Source organism: Homarus americanus, unplaced genomic scaffold, assembly GCF_018991925.1.
Source record: "Homarus americanus isolate GMGI-L3 unplaced genomic scaffold, GMGI_Hamer_2.0 scaffold28, whole genome shotgun sequence".
NCBI lineage: Eukaryota > Metazoa > Arthropoda > Malacostraca > Decapoda > Nephropidae > Homarus > Homarus americanus.
The window spans coordinates 8,686,968-8,703,861 of NW_024742238.1; the positions used below are offsets into that span (position 1 = coordinate 8,686,968).

Here is a 16,894-nt window from a genome sequence, read left to right on the forward strand (position 1 = left end):
TTGTTTCATAAATGACATGTCAGAAGCTATACACTCCTCCATGCAAATGTTTGTGGATGATGCCAAGTTATTTAGGAGGCAGATCATGTCCCAATAGAATGAAGACACTGCATTAATAGACTAAATGAGAAAAGGACCTGGGTGTGTATGTTGACAATGAACTGAAGTTCTCAGGTCATTGTGAGGAGGAGAATCAAGCAACTAAATTATTAGGTCTTATAAGAAGGTCGTTCAGATATTGAGAAAGTCCATCCCTCGTAACGATCTTCAAGAGTGAAGTGCCTAACCGTCTGGAGTACTGTCAACTCGTCTGCTCCTCAAGGTATGCTAGGGACTGTCAGTTGGTTGAAAATGTCCAAAGGAGGGCCACCAGACTGGTGCCTACACTTCGGCTATCGAGAGAGAGAGAGAGTGCCTAGCTCCATACCTGGAGCTAGCAGAAACCCGCCCCACTAGGGGTCAACAGCTCAATGTTGAAGAAGCTGCAAACCCAAAAAACTGTGAGGGCAAACTTTTTTGAAGTGAGAATTGTGAACTCTTGGAAAAACCTGCCAGAGAATATTGTGACAGTAATGAGTACGAGCTGTTTAAAGGCCAGACCTGATCAACACTGAAGCAGTTTCAGATGCATTTAGGAGCCAGTGCATGCCCAGTACTTGCCAACAGTGTGTAACAGATGTGACTGACCGCCCAAGCGGCTGACGAACTGATCAGTAGCGAAGAGGATAAAAGTAAAAAAGTGTACTTGAACAGATGATTGTACTATTATGACAAACTTATTATTTACAAAGGTGTGGTGGTTTGCCATTGGCGACAGAACTTTTCTCGGGTAACTTGTAAGATGGGTCCGTAGAACCAGCCAGGTGAGGGTGCAGGGGAGGATGTTTTTGAAGAATCAAAGTGGTGTAAAATTAAACTGAAAGGGAGAGACAACATAATTATTGCTAGATGTACCTATAGAGCAGTCCCGAGTTGCACCCCATACCCAAGGGAACTTACGAAAGTTACAACCCTTTAAGACAACGCAACAGTGCTCAACTCATCAACCAGAGTAATGAAACTACACCAAATGACCTTAATAATTCTGCTACTCTTTTTTTGTAAAGATTCTAAGACACAATTTTATATTGCAACATGTTAAAGATCCGACTCACTATAGAGGGGAACAAACACTGAAACCACTGACATCATCATAACTAATGAGGAGGGTATGTTCGTCAAGTTGGAACATTAGCCCCATCAGCACCAACCATCACATGACACTGTCTTTCAGATTTAACTGTAACTTGGTACATGACAAGAGCAGGCCAAGGTTCAAATATTACAGTGGTGATTATGACATACTCGGGGATAAGGGGGTATTCAGTGGCCTGACTCACTGAGGAAACAAGAATACAGACACTATCCTGAATATCATACAGTAAACCATTTGACTCATAAATATACTGTATACAGTACCACATTACCAAACTCACCATCTCTAAAAATACAAGGAGACCATTACACATGAACCATCTGGCTGTTGACAAAGTTAAGAAAAAATCTCAGAATTTCAAGACAAATGATGAGCAGAACAGAAAGATGTACGCTAGGTGCAGAACCCAAGCGATGAGTTCTAGATGTGGATTGCAAACGAAGTCAAGTAATACCCAAAGGTTTTCTACCGGTAAGTTATGGAAAATCAAAATTAAAGATACTTGAAGAAGATAGTTAAAGATATCTTGTAGAGTTCATTCAAAACTGGTTTCCAACCCATTGTATTCTAATATTGGAATGGATACTCATATCACTAAGCTTTTATTCTTCTCATAAACAGGATACAGTATTACCCCGCCTAACGCGGTTTCACTTAACGCGTTTTATCATATACGCGGTGCCTCGCCAGAGCTGAACTTTCACTTAACACGGATTTTTTCCACATATACGCGGTGAGTGTCCGGCTCGAGATGCTATTTTTAGATTTGCCCCACCCTGCCTGACTGCCTGTTTTAGCTCATAAAATTCATACAAATTACCCGGCCAGAATATAATTTACATTGCTGGAATTCTTATAATTTGGTGATCATTTTGAATATAAACATCATATTTTTGCATTAGACATACAAATTTTAGATAAAAATTTTTCTCAAATTAACTATGTTATCTTTTGTGCAAAATATATGACATTTATATTCAAAATATTCCTGGTCTTACAAGGAATCCAGCAATGTCAATTATATTATCCTAACTTTAGTTTGAGGTATTATTTATTAAAATTTAGTGGTTATCCCACACATCTCCTTGGGACGGTTGGTGGGGGGTGGGGGGGAGGGAGGGACCGACCGACCATCTGTTACCCTGTGAAGAATTATTATTTTTTTTTATTAACTGAAGATATTTGTTTTAGCTCATAAAATTCATACAAATTACCCGGTCTGAATATAATTTACATTGCTGGAATTCTTATAATTTGATGATCATTTTGAATATAAACATCATATTTTTGCATTAGACATACAAATTTTAGATAAAAATTTTTCTCAAATTAACTATGTTATCTTTTGTGCAAAATATATGACATTTATATTCAAAATATTCCTGGTCTTACAAGGAATCCAGCAATGTCAATTATATTATCCTAACTTTAGTTTGAGGTATTATTTATTAAAATTTAGTGGTTATCCCACACATCTCCTTGGGACGGTTGGTGGGGGGTGGGGGGGAGGGAGGGACCGACCGACCATCTGTTACCCCGTGAAGAATTATTATTTTTTTTTATTAACTGAAGATATTTGTTTTAGCTCATAAAATTCATACAAATTACCCGGTCGAATATAATTTACATTGCTGGAATTCTTATAATTTGGATCATTTTGAATATAAACATCATATTTTTGCATTAGACATACAAATTTTAGATAAAATTTTTCAAATTAACTATGTTATCTTTTGTGCAAAATATATGACATTTATATTCAAAATATTCCTGGTCTTACAAGGAATCCAGCAATGTCAATTATATTATCCTAACTTTAGTCTGAGGTATTATTTAATACCATTATTTGTGAGATGGTCCATTATTTGAATGGACATTAACTTGGCGACTGTATTTCTCTATTTCTCTTAAGTATTAATTGTGTGCATGTACCATCATAAAATTAAGATGTTATTTTTACTACAACAGTTGTACCCCACTTAACGCGGTCAATAGAACCCAGAGGGTCCCGCGCTAAGTGAAATCCACGTTAAGTGAACAACAGAACATATGGGATTAATTCCAATAGAACCCAGCCCGACCCCCAAACTCCACTTTTTGACGACAAATAACTATGTTGTAGTAAAAATTCTATCTTAACTTTATGGTGGCATGAAAAACAAGTAATATAGAAGAGGTTAGGTTAGGAAAGATAAAGGTTAACATAGGAAAAATAAAGAATAGGTTAAAAAACGAAAAATTTTGCGGAACACTTACGGTAGTAGAAGAGATGGGTCGGCATACGGGGATGGAGGCTGGTTCCGAGGCAGAGGGCAGATTACTGCCCCTCAGGTGAATCACCATTACTAGGTGAATCACCATTACTAGGTGAATCAATATCACTGTCACTTACAGTTGTCAGGGCTTCCCTGACAAATCCCTCAAAATCAACTTCACTCTCACTATCACTGGCTTGGACTGGCTGTGGTGGGTTGCGGGCGAAGAAATCTGTTATGCTTTTCTGACGGCTGGTGTTGATGTTGTCGTGATACACCTTGATGTACGGCTCCATAGCCTGCACCAGTCGGGTATGGAAGACGTCATAGCGTTCATCGTCATTGTCGCGGGAAAGGACGGACTTAATTTTTTCTGTAAACTCTATGACACACTTAATATCATTATGACTTAAACTAGGTTCTTCGGAGAATGACGCACCTTCTTCCTCCTCTTCACTGGCGGGTTCTTCTTCCAACATCTCGTCGGCAGTCACTTCAGGATCTCTGATCACCTCCAGGATGTCTTCGTTGGTGGTCTCGGAGAAGCCTTCAGCTGTAATACTGAGCGCAGCTTCTCTGGCAAGGTCCACTGCTACTGCAACAGTCTGAACCTCACCAGTCACAGGTTCACCACTCCTCTCACCTGGTATGCCATGCAACACATGTCTCTATGCGTGACGAATCGTAGCAATAGTCAGCAGATCCCATGCCTCCACCAAGAAGTCTACAGCTTGTTTAACGTTAAACTTCTTCCAAAATTGTTTGACGAGAAGTTCTTGAGTCGCCGCCTCTTGTTCCTTGTCCTCGTCGCTTTTACTCTCGCTGTCGGTGTCACCCAGCTTACGCAACTCATCCTTGGTGTTGGTAGAGTCGTTCAGGAGCTTGAACTTCTTTGCAGAGTACGCAGCTTTCACATTGCAGATCAACTCCTGGTCCATGGGCTGGATTAATGACGTAGTGTTGGGAGGAAGGAAGACCACTTTTACGTTGGGGTGACGATCCATAAGTAGGGGCGAGTGTCCAGGTGCGTTGTCAAGGAGCAACAAAATATTGAATGAAACATTCTGTTGCTCGCAGAATTTCTGCACGTCAGGAACAAAACAGTTGTCAAACCAGAAGAGGGACAGAGAAGAGGACATCCACGCCTTACGTGCGGTTAGCCAGTGGACATTAAGCTTGTTCATGTCCATATTCTTGTAGGCGTGCGGCTTGCGGGCTTTGTGAATCACCGATAACTTTGGTTTACAGGTACCGGAGGCATTGGTGGTAAACAGGACGGTGATGCGTTCCTTCTGCATCTTCCGGCCCCTTACCTTGCTCGCAGACTGGACAACGAAGGTCTTGGAAGGTAACTTTTTCCAGAAAAGACCAGATTCGTCCATGTTAAACACCTGGTCGTCACTGTACTGTCCTTCCTCCATAATCTCACGTAAAAACGGAGGAAAATCTCTAGCCGCCGCACGGTCAGCACTCGCTTCCTCACCACCAATGTTGATGTTGGTGACCTTGTTCCTCTTCTTAAACCTATGCAGCCAACCAGAGGAAGCATTGAAGGGTTTGGGCTCTGCAATTCCCAGTTTACGTGTCACTGCTGCGTATAGCTCACGTGCGTACTCCTGCACTGAGCGCGTGTCCACCGCCATGTTGCGTCGCGCCTGACGCACCAAATAACTCACCAGCAAATTTTCCACTTTTGCCAGCACCCTGTTCTGGCAATACCTGATAGATGACGCACCTGCAGACTTTGTGATTTTCATGTGGTCTTTGATCTTGGCTGCATCCTTCTTGATTGTACGAATCGTAGATTCGTTGACGCCATGCTGGCGCGCGAGATCAACTTGGCGTCTTCCTTTCTCCAAATCTTGAACAATTTGGTACTTCACCTCGTAGCTTAATGAACGTCGTGTCTTCTTTAGCTTAGTGCCGCTGGGTCCAGGTGAGGAAAGGTCTCTCTCTGGGGGCAGTGGTGGTCCGGCGGAAGCCATTTTACGGAACAATGGATGCGCGTTAACCCGGGGTGGCCTTGAGGGATGAAACTGCCGCGGCTAGGTCAAGCGTCGTCTCTCCTCCCTCCCTCCCTCCCCGGGGTAGTCACGTCATAATACTTTAAGCCAATTACAGCTAGCAGCAGAGGGGGGTAGGGCTGCATGGCCAATCACAGTCCGAGACGTCATATGACGTCAGTGATAACGCAACAAAGACACACACTGCGCAACCTTACCGCGCCGCTTGCCCAAGCGGAGGGAGGAGGAGGGAGAGGCAGGCAGGCGGGCGGGCGGGTGGCGCGTGGGCAAAATTTAAAAATAGCATCCGAGCCGGACACTCACCGCGTATATGTAGAAAAAATCCGCGTTAAGTGAAACCGCGTTAGGCGGGGTAAAACTGTATGTATGTGCCTTCAAAAAGTGGAGTTTGGGGGTCGGGCCGGTTTCTATTGGAATTAATCCCCTATGTTCTGTTGTTCACTTAACGCGGATTTCACTTAACGCGGGACCCTCTGGGTTCAATTGACCGCGTTAAGTGGGGTACAACTGTATTAACATCTTCAGCATCTATCAGCAGCAAAGATGGCTGATATTAATATCCTTCCCATATCTCTTTGACGAGTCTTCAATCAAATCAAACTGCTCCCTTGTCGGTTTCATTCTGTGTTTTGGTCGGAGGTTCGGTGTGGTGGCATGACGCCTAGGAAGGGTGCAACAGTCTATACGCCCTTTACTGTGGGTGCATGACGAACTTCTGAATGGAACTGTACACCCACAAAATTAATCGGCACCCGTGTCATATTGTATCACGCCGTAAGGGTGCCGAATAATTTTTATTGGGTGTACATTAATGTTGAAGTATTATGTACAGTAATGTTGTACACCAAGCATTACTGTACACCCAATAAAAAATTATTCGGGTGTACATAAAAGGAGAGGTAGCACCACTCCCATAAGGCTCTGTAGAAAAAAAAATACAAATTCTGAGCTTTTGTTGAAATTTTCTTAAACATACAGTAGTATGAAATGCTGCATTGTCATAAAACAGAGTGTAGCTTCTTAGTTTTATTGCAATATTGGAGCCACTGATACTGAACAAAAAATTAAAATTAATCACTCATCAGTGACTTGTTCAGCATGCTAAGTGACTAAGCTATGAATAGATCGCTTAGCAACCATTATATATATATATATATATATATATATATATATATATATATATATATATATATATATATATATATATATATATATATATATATATATATATATATATATATATATATATATATATATATCATGTAGAGACACAATGGAAACGTGGACAGGATATATCTCGATAAAATCACACAGGAAACGGGAAACAATAGAGCACCTTAGATTTCGTCTTTATTCAAGACATCTTCAGTTGCCTCTGAAGATGTCTTGAATAAAGACGGAAGCTAAGGTGCTCCATTGTTTCCCGTTTCCTGTGTGATTTTACCGATACTGTACCTGTATATATATTATATGGCAGTAATTTACCATTACATCACCTGCCAGCTACCAGTATGTAATAATTTGATCAAGAGCATTTGGAAAAGACAACCAGATGTTGCTTTTTCCAAAACAGAATTGGTGGGTGTGTGTGCGTGATTGCGTGCGTGTGTCCAGCTTAACGGTTCTACCCTCTTTAATGTTACCACTTTCGGTATCTTGGCTCCCACCTGTCCACCACCGCAGACATCGATGAAGAGATTCAGCACTGGATCAGATGTGCATCTCAAGCCTTTGGCGGACTCCGAAACAGTCCTCAGCTGTAGGGAGCTGAAATTATCTACAAAGTTGCATGTATATCAAACAGTGGTCCTCCCCACCCTGCTATATGGCAGTGAGACATGGGTTATATACAGGAGGCACCTCAAGGCACTTGAAAACTTTCACCAATGTAATCTAAGTTCCATCCTCTGGGTTTGCTGGGAAGACAAGAGAACAAATGACAGTATTCTTGCTGACACCAACTGTAGGAGCATCGAGGCTACCATTATCCATGAACAGCTATGCTGGACTTGTCATGTTACCCGCATGGACGACAGTAGACTGCCAAAGCAGCTTACTTTACAGTCACCTAACAAATAGTAAACGTAACGCCAGCGGGCAATGGAAAAGGTATAAGGATAGTCTTAAGACAAACCTGAAAAAGTGCCAAATCGACCGCCTCACCTGGGAGTTGATTACTCCATACCGTAACGCTTAGAGGAGCACCGCACGAGGTGTCAATACTTTCAAGTTAGCCCAGCTGCAAACCGATGCAGACAAGCGCCAACGCCGGAAAGACGCTGCCACCGCCCCTCCCGCACTAGATGCAGCCCTCCACATGTGCAACGAATGTGGATGACCCTGTGGGTCCCGTATCATTGTATCATACCTGGATGATCATCACACTCGACTCCGAGTGACAGCAAAGTACCGGTAGTAATAAAGTAGTAGTGTGTGTGTGTGTGTGTGTAACGGATTTCATTGGGCTATACAGTACTTTTGAAATGGGCAGGACTATCAGTAAGTCAATTACAATATTGTAAGTACTGTTGTATGATACACAAGTACTGTACAATATTATAAGTCTAAGAAATATATTTCCCAGAACCTATATTAGGAAAAAATTACAGGAACTGTTTAAACATGAAATTTCTCCTCCTCAGATACCTGAGGTATTACAAAGGAATATTATTATCGGAGAAATTTCATAAAGTTGTAAGTCTACATAATATGCATGCATAAAGTAAACTGAATATACAAGTTTTTTTCTTCAAAATAAATGTTTTGATACTTCAGTATTCCAAAGTAAAAACAGAAAACTAACAAGCATAATGATTTTATCGACACGTACAAAACTTCTCTAAATTGGGGAATAAAGTTCTCTGGCTCAGTTGTGATACAAATGTCACTGACTACCATACACACACAATAATGTTGGTGAAATTACCTTTTACAGTCTCAGTGGAGAAAATATACAAAATAATGCAATGGTAAAGCAATTCAACTACAGTACTTAATTCTCTTCATTTCTTTGTGGAAAACATATTTTTTTATCAATTCCTTAATTCACTATGTTATTGTGGTCTTTACTGATATGTCTTTATCAACAACCTAATAACTTGTTAAAAAACTTATCCCTCACACAATTCAACCTCTGATATTCATTCCAATAACCTATAATACTGGAATAAAGAACCTAAAAGACATAACACAGTGCCCTTTGCATCGGCTGGGTAGTATCTCTCAGGCAAAAAGGGTTTGCACATTCTAAGACCCTGACACAACTTAGGATCAAGCTGTACAAAAAGTAAAACTATCTCTACACAAATAAAGCTAATTTTGAACAAACAAGTAAAGTAACTTTACAAAAACAACGGCTAAAAATGCATCACCAATTGTGTGTGAACCTGTGTTCAAACATGGATTTTTATGACTGCAGGTAGAATCATCGCTTATGAAGTCAACCTTGGATTAAGTTTTGATGACAAATGACTTGATCAAACTTACAAGATTAATACCACTCCCAAACATCAATATTCAAGTAAGAGAACACCTAACTTTTTATCTACAGTAGTATCTTTTCTGTTCTCTCACTCTTGTGTGAAATAGATCTAGGAGTACAAAAACCTTAAAGAAGGGAGGAAAGAAAAGAGGGGTGGAAGATGTGTGTAGAAAGTGAAAAGGAAAAATAGAAAATAAAAATACTCACACATATTTACTTACATCCTAAACATGCATAAAGAGTATATAAAGTGAATTTTGGTACGTAATCTTTTTTTTACATCACAGCACCACATATTTAAGATATCAGCTTAAAAGTTTAACAGTTAACATTATCTATGACAGCTCCAGAATATATGATACTGTACTTAATTCAACTTTCAGAAAATTTCACTGGTTGTATAAAAATGCATATTGTAATATAGACTAAAAGGAAGTGAACAAATTAAGTGCTGAGAAAAAATAGCATTACGTACTGTACATATTACCGAGTCAAGAAGTGTGTATTTCTGTCAACGGACATAAGACACACAAAAAGATTAACAGGGTGAGACAGCCAGATGATATACTGACCTGATGCTCAGAAAGCATTTGAGAAGGATTTAGAGTTATGAAGAATTTTGTATAACTGTCAAAACATAAATAGTAACAATACCAATAAACCAATTCAGTAAAACAAAAACAAAAAATTATTGGTACTGTACTGTACAGTCAGTAAAATAAGTATCGACCACCTCAAGGTCGGTGGAATAGAACAGTGATGACAACCAACTGACACCGGTGACCACAGATACACGTTTATAGTTTTCACACGATCTTCCATATTGTTACACATGGCAGGTGGTCGCTATTGTTTTTCATTGACTGAACAAGATATACAAGCAATTTGTACTACTGTATAGTACATAAAACATTAAAGGACTCTTTCCTGTCAAACTGCACCTTCATATACTGTACAATTTTTCATATTGAGCTACAGAGTGAACTAGATAATTTACACAAAATCAAATGTGATTTATGTAATATATCCTTCACTCTACAAGTTATTAACAAAACACAACTACACAATGAGGTGACACTATCAGTTACTAGGTTCAATCTCTATGGCACTTTGCTAAAATCTTTACTACAAATAATACCGGTATGCATAATTATTCACAACACAAGGTATGGATAAATCTCTATTAAAACACACTAAAATTATTTATGGTACCTGTACTCTGTTCAGTATACAGTACTATATGTATATAAATGAAAATAATATTGAATTCCTAAATATTTAGTTTTTTTTCATAGCTGAAATACAAATGACTAGCTAAATAAGATTCTGACTAGTAGCATATTTGTCCAATTATTCTGTGCATTTTGAGCAATTTTCAATTTTAAAAAACAAATTATTGGTGGAACTAGAACTTGTACAGCCAGGAGATCCCAAGCTCAATTCAAGGTGCCAGTTAGGGGTTTTCAGGTGCTCACTTTGATGAACGATAACACCTGACTGGCTAAGTGGCAAAAGCAATTAAAGATTTGATGTATCTTTTCCACCTTTGTTAATTAGTGTGGAATACAGTTTACAAACAGACTGATTGATCAATAGAATGGTAGAGATGAAAGGTGTTTTGTTTTACGGTAGTTCAAATTTTCAGATAACTTCCCACCTAATTTTATTAGTATTCTATAAAAATGAGTAACTTTTGCTTTAACATTCAAAATAAAACTATGGTACATATATAAAAAATATATAGTATATAGTACTTTCACACTCTTTTATACTTTTACTCAACATTTCTCCTCATACTGCCTGCTTAAAAACTTTTCCCATGAAAACTTTAACAAACAAGAAAAATAATGGTTACTCAAAACATCTTTAGTTCAATTGAACTTCGAAACAATTACCTGCATTTGGAACAGTCTGCAATACTGTTCTGACCCATACGGCCACCTCTCTAATGTTGACCGGGATCCACTCTTCAAAACAAGTGTGCAAAGTTGAATTATACAGTATCTCCATTAGTTTTTTAATTATTTGCTGTAACATATACACAGGGAGACTCAATAAAAGACAAGAACTTCTACCTTCAGCGCCACTTGTAACATAAACACCGTTTCCCACATAACGATCCCTTATTATTTTCATTAGCTTTACACAAATCTCATACAACCACAAGGTATTACAATGTTGAGTCCTTCCTTAAATTGCATGACCAGCAATTTTTTGTCAAATAAAATTATCATGAAAAACTGGCTCACATTAATAAATCACTAAAACTGAGACTCCCTACCACAGTGGCAGAGCCCACAAACAAAGGGTTTCAGGTTAGCTTCTTGACCAGAGTGGAGAACTGGGTTCCCTCCTTGGATATCAGCCCTTTCCAACTCAGCAATGAGAACACTTTTGAGTTTGCTTGCTGATAAGGGAACAAACCTCTATTGGACAAGCAACTGTCAAGGAAATGAGGTAGCCCACTAGTTACTGATAGCTAGGAATAAGGATACTACAGCCTCTGGCCACCCTGTATCAGAGCAAATAATTTTACTACAGGTATCTGACCTCTAACAGTTATAGTACTGCACACAATTCACTGCTAGTGAAGCAATCCAATGGTATATAGTTTGAGTGCACATGTTTCTATATAAATAGTCACATACTATACTTTCTGGCAAGTTTTTCTTTAGGTTGATACACACACACACAACCAAAGACTTATATACAGTAGAACGTCGATTTAAAGCGATTCAATTTAAGATTATTGATTTAAAGCGACACCCACAATTAAGGACAACGTTTTAATTTAAAGCGGACCTTTCCTATTTTGCGCAAGTCAATCTGGAGCATCATATTCTAAAATTCGCGCCTAATGTTTCTCTGGGCACGCTACGCTGTACTGTACATGTACTCAAAATAATGTACTAAATGATTACTAAAATATTTGTCTACTGCAAACTATAGCACGATTATGTTCAAATTAATCATTATCTTGTAAGAATTCCAGCAATGTAAATTATAGTCTCCCCGGTCAATTCTGTGACATTTTATACGCAAAAAACAAAAAGTCAATCTAAAGGACATAAATAAACAAATAAATACTTCACTTGACCTTCAGCCCCAACTGTCAAACAAGTCACTGTCACCCTCCATCTTCCCAGCCAGGGTTGGGTGGTGTGGTTATAGGCTTACAGTTTTTATACTTTAAAATATCACAGACTAAAGTTAGGAGAATATAATTTGCATTGCTAGAATCCTTCCAAGACAGGGAATAATTTGAATATAAAAGTCATACATTTTGCACGAGATAAAATTTTTAGCCCTTTGTATAAAATTAATTAAAACTAAAATTTGTATGTCTAATACGAACTATAGCATGCATATATTCAAACTAATCACTATCTTATAAGAATTCCAGCAATGTTAATTATATTCTCCCATGTCAGTTCAGTGACATTTTATAAGAGAAAAACTTAAAAGTCACTCTTAAGGACAGATAAATAAATAAGCACTAGACCTTGGCATCAACTGTCAAACATATCACCTCACCTCTCCCCCCCCCCCAACCTTCCCATCAGCTGATCGGTAGTACACAGACCATTTCACATCCCATAATTTTAGCTGTGTTGATTTATGAGTGTTTGTTTTAACATAATATTCAAAAAACAATGTTTTGTTTATTCTAGATGGGCTGAGGTGCATCTGGGTAGACTCTCAGTCTTTTTTAGTATTTTGTGTTTCTCTCAAGTACCAAACTAAATTATTCCATTGAAACAACACTTCGATTTAGTGCGAAGTCGGTTTAAAGCGACCTCTCTTGGAACGTATTTCATGTTATATCAACGTTCTACCGTAATAACATGCATAAACAAATTGGTACTCAAATATGAACTCTCTCACACACACACAATCACAGCAACATACATAGAGCACACTTGCACATGACTATATACTGATATACTGTACTGTACAATATTTTCATACAAGAATGCAGCATGTAGTATTTTGGTACTTGAAGTAATAAGACACTGTGATGTGAGTATGGTAATTCTAAAAGAAGTATCTATAAACTAATATATCATATCTCATCAAATACATTTATACAGAACTGGAGTTTCTGTTTACCATTAAAAGCTTTAACAGTTCATGGTACAAACTTCAACAATTCATAGTACAGGTACAAATTTTAACAGCTTATGGTACAAACTTTAACAGTTCATGATACAAAATTTGACTTTAATGCAAAATAAGGCAACCAGCAGTAAAATCTATAAAGTCAACAACCATAAAATTTTTAGATTTTTATGCTACAGTATTTTCAATAAAATACAGGTGGGGTGACAACCAACATCTAGAAGAGTTGTAAAGCACAGGAAAGAAAAAATATAATAAAAGATGAAGTTGTCATAAATGAAGAATATAGAAACACATTTCTTATTTGATTTCAGAAACAAGACACAACATTTCTTGGTGTGTACTGAAATTACAAACCAGCTCTTCCACTGTCTATTTTGTTGAAGAGGTTGTCAGTAAGTTCCACATAGCCCCCTAGCTTATTGTCCAAGTAAAACAGTTTATCTTTAATGGTGCTTGGATTGAAGCCTTCTTTTTGGAGGGCTAACTTCTTCAGTTTGAAAGTACCTTGAAAAAATAAATAATAAAAATAACAATGTGATATAACATAAAAACCAGGACAAAATAAGGCTAATACTGTACCTCTATCTTTCTTTGAGAGAGCTGCCATACTAACAAAATGTTAAAGAGTTTTAAAAAATAGAAAATTAATCAAAAGCTTTCGCCCCCTTCCTGCACATACTCTGGGTGCCACTGACTTTCATCTCAGTAAAATTTACCTTTAATACTAATTTCAGTAGTACTATGAGAAAAATTCCTTATACTGTGCTGTAGTTCTCTTGGGACTCCTCTTCAAAGAATTAATATCAATTAAGGATTGATCCAGAAATTTTATTTTCTGGTCAAGCCTAGAAATAGATGGCTCAAGCAATTGCACCCACAAGGCAGTTGATCTAGGATCCAAACTACCATGACATTATTGACCATTTATACTTTAAATGACTAAGTGTATTTATTTTTTACAACACCAATGCTTCACCTGATCTCTCTCCTTGTCCAAGAGGGAAAACAGTCTTGGCTTCTAGTTATCTCTTTTCAAGGTTACTGTTGATTTTGAAGAGATTTACTTATTGTTTAAATTAGTCACATCAACTATGTGAAGTTCTCCTAAATCTTAGTCTGACTGCTTAGGAAACTCAAACTTTAGCTGCCTGACTTTAAAATAATTCGGTTATAAATAAACTCAACAGTGTCACTAAGTTTCTATCAAATGCATTGTTTTTTCTTAGTATCTCTGAAATGTTAAGTCTTTTATAATGTACTGTACAGAACAGTACCTGCAGTAAAAATTATATTTATGGAACATAATGACTTATAAATAAATATTTATCTAAAATTTCTTAACATCCCTTTTACAGGTTCACATATTTTTGCTTCTGTATTACACTGACTTCAATTAGGGGATAAATGTCTAAAACAACAGATATCTAATACACGAACCTGTAACGTCAATTTCCTTAAGTATTCTAAGGAAGAGTGGACGGGCATAGTGTGGTAAGGACTTTGTCAATCCCTCTGTAAATGCTTTCAAGTTAAGTTCATCCTCTGGATCAACAATTGCTGCCATCCCAGCTCGACCTTCAGCCCCTGGCACCTAAAATGTCAGAAATTATGCATTTTATCAAATTGTAATAAATATTTGTAACATACAAGAGTATCTCAATACACTGGACTAAATGGGGCAGACCCCAGTCCAGAAAAGGCCATAAGTCCTCCTCCCCCCCACCCCACAAAAAAAACTTTTTTTCTAAAAACCAGTTTTTGTGATATAGTCCAGAATGCGACGTCTAGCTTTATACTTTATACCTAGGTATGTTCATGCCTAGCTATAACTTGCCAGGCCAACATACAGGCAATTAAAACATCTAAAAAAAAATCTATGGGGGAAAGGGGGCTGGACATAACCTTGCTTATCTGGACTGTTTCAAGAAATTCTAACCAAAGTCTGGCTGTTTTATACTTGTAACAAGTGGTGTTGCCCAAACCATTTGTGGCATACTGCTTGCCTCCTCGGCCACGTGGTAGATTTATTTAGTCCAAGCTCGGATTATAACACTCCTGTCAACGATTCAACGACTGATTTAATCCCACTAACAACACTACTACTCTCCACTGTATGAGGGTAATTGACGGGAAAACCACCCCTGTACAAGGAGCACCTAGGGGTGTATATAGGGAATGTGGACTGACCATCAGGCCGTTGGCATTGACTTGTTTGTCTGGTCAGTTCACTAACCCTTTTCTGATCTATCCCTCAGTTGCAATCAACCTCTGGGTGGTGTACTGTCTTCACCAGTCCACTGAACATCAGGACAGAGTTCTCTACTGTAATTATAGACAATTCACCAGAAATCTATCAGGCCTGTGTTTTATGTATTTAGGCTCTACTTTGTGAATACTGTACTCAAGTTAGTGTGGTTTAGTGTGTTATGCTGGTGTTTTTTGTGGTGTGTTATTTGTTCAAAACCTTTTTGAGTCTTTAAATTCAGTCCGGTGGACAGCTGCACGGAACCTACACTAGTGACCTGTGGCAATGAGGAAAATTATAAGATAAAACTATGATATGATAAATATATAATACAAAAAGCTTTATAAGTCTAAAAATAAAAATTTAAATAAAAAATACTACTTTAAAAATCACGTGTGGTTAAGTTGCCCCTATTGCAGTTAAACTTTTTCCTCATTGCCAGAGGTCACTAGTGCAGGTTTTGTGTGGCTGTTAAAGACTTTAGTGTACCTCTCACCTATCAACCTTCACAAGAAAGCTATACTGTATAAAACCACTTACTATCAGCCAATGTTATACGTAATTAAAACACAAATATATTACCTCTACTCCATACACAACAGCATCTTTATTTCCAGCAACTTTGGAGACAACTCCCTCAACCTCTGTTGAGGAAACATTTTCACCACGCCAGCGGAAAGTGTCACCTGTACGGTCTTTAAAGTACATGTAGCCTAATTCATCCATAACAAGAATATCACCTGTAAAAAAAAAAGGCATCAACACAATAAACTTTTCAAATGATGAAAAGAGTAACAAGTCCCCATACTGAGTAATGGGTGGAACAGTAAGACCATAGAGGCAAATAATTCAAGTGATTGTTTCCTTTTATAACATAAAAAGACAAGGTAGTAAAATTATACCCCAAAACATCACACTTACCAGATCTGAAAGCTGTGTCACCTTTCTTCATTACATCCTTCACAATCTTCTTCTCTGTCGCCTTCTTGTCAGCATAACCATGAAAGTCACGAATTGGATCATTTCTTTTGATCACTCCCACAAACTCCCCAGCTTCACCTGTGGAAAAAATGAAGGACTGATACTCAAATTATTCATTTTGTGGTCAAACCTGGTTTCCACTTAATGCACGAATTAAACACACCAGTTTTGCAGGTCCAATTCTAAACCAAGGAAAATACAGATGCATCATATGCAAAATTATTACTTATTATGTGCAGTTGAATATGCTACTACTGTATATTATTTTCTAAGTGCTGATAAATACAGTATGTCTGCACTATCTACCATATATACATTGTGTTCTGACTTTCACTGTCTACATACATTGTGTATACACCTCCACTGTGTATACACATTGTGTGTATACCTGCACTGTGAGTATATATTGTGTGTATACCTGCACTGTATATATAAATTGCGTGTATACATCCAATATATATATACATTGCATGTATACCTGCACTGTCTATATACATTGTGTGTATACCTGCATTGTATATGGGTATATACATTGTGGGTATACTTTCACTATCTATATACATTGTGTGTACACCGACAGTGTATATAAAT

The 16,894-nt window shown here is 37.9% G+C and overlaps 1 protein-coding gene across 5 annotated transcripts in view; it reads right to left on the reverse strand.

Moving 5' to 3' along the window:
* Nucleotides 1-12,641: 12,641 nt before the first annotated feature.
* The window catches only part of LOC121876614 (long-chain fatty acid transport protein 4-like), a 60,360-nt gene continuing 56,107 nt past the window's right edge, over nucleotides 12,642-16,894 (reverse strand). For all 5 annotated transcript variants that reach the window (XM_042381886.1, XM_042381887.1, XM_042381885.1 and 2 more), the window contains 4 exons: nucleotides 16,244-16,381; nucleotides 15,905-16,062; nucleotides 14,515-14,668; nucleotides 12,642-13,581 (listed from right to left, as the gene is read on the reverse strand). In XM_042381886.1, the coding sequence (XP_042237820.1) occupies nucleotides 13,424-13,581; nucleotides 14,515-14,668; nucleotides 15,905-16,062; nucleotides 16,244-16,381 (608 nt within the window). In that variant the 3' untranslated portion in view covers nucleotides 12,642-13,423. The remainder of the gene's footprint in view (nucleotides 13,582-14,514; nucleotides 14,669-15,904; nucleotides 16,063-16,243; nucleotides 16,382-16,894) is intronic.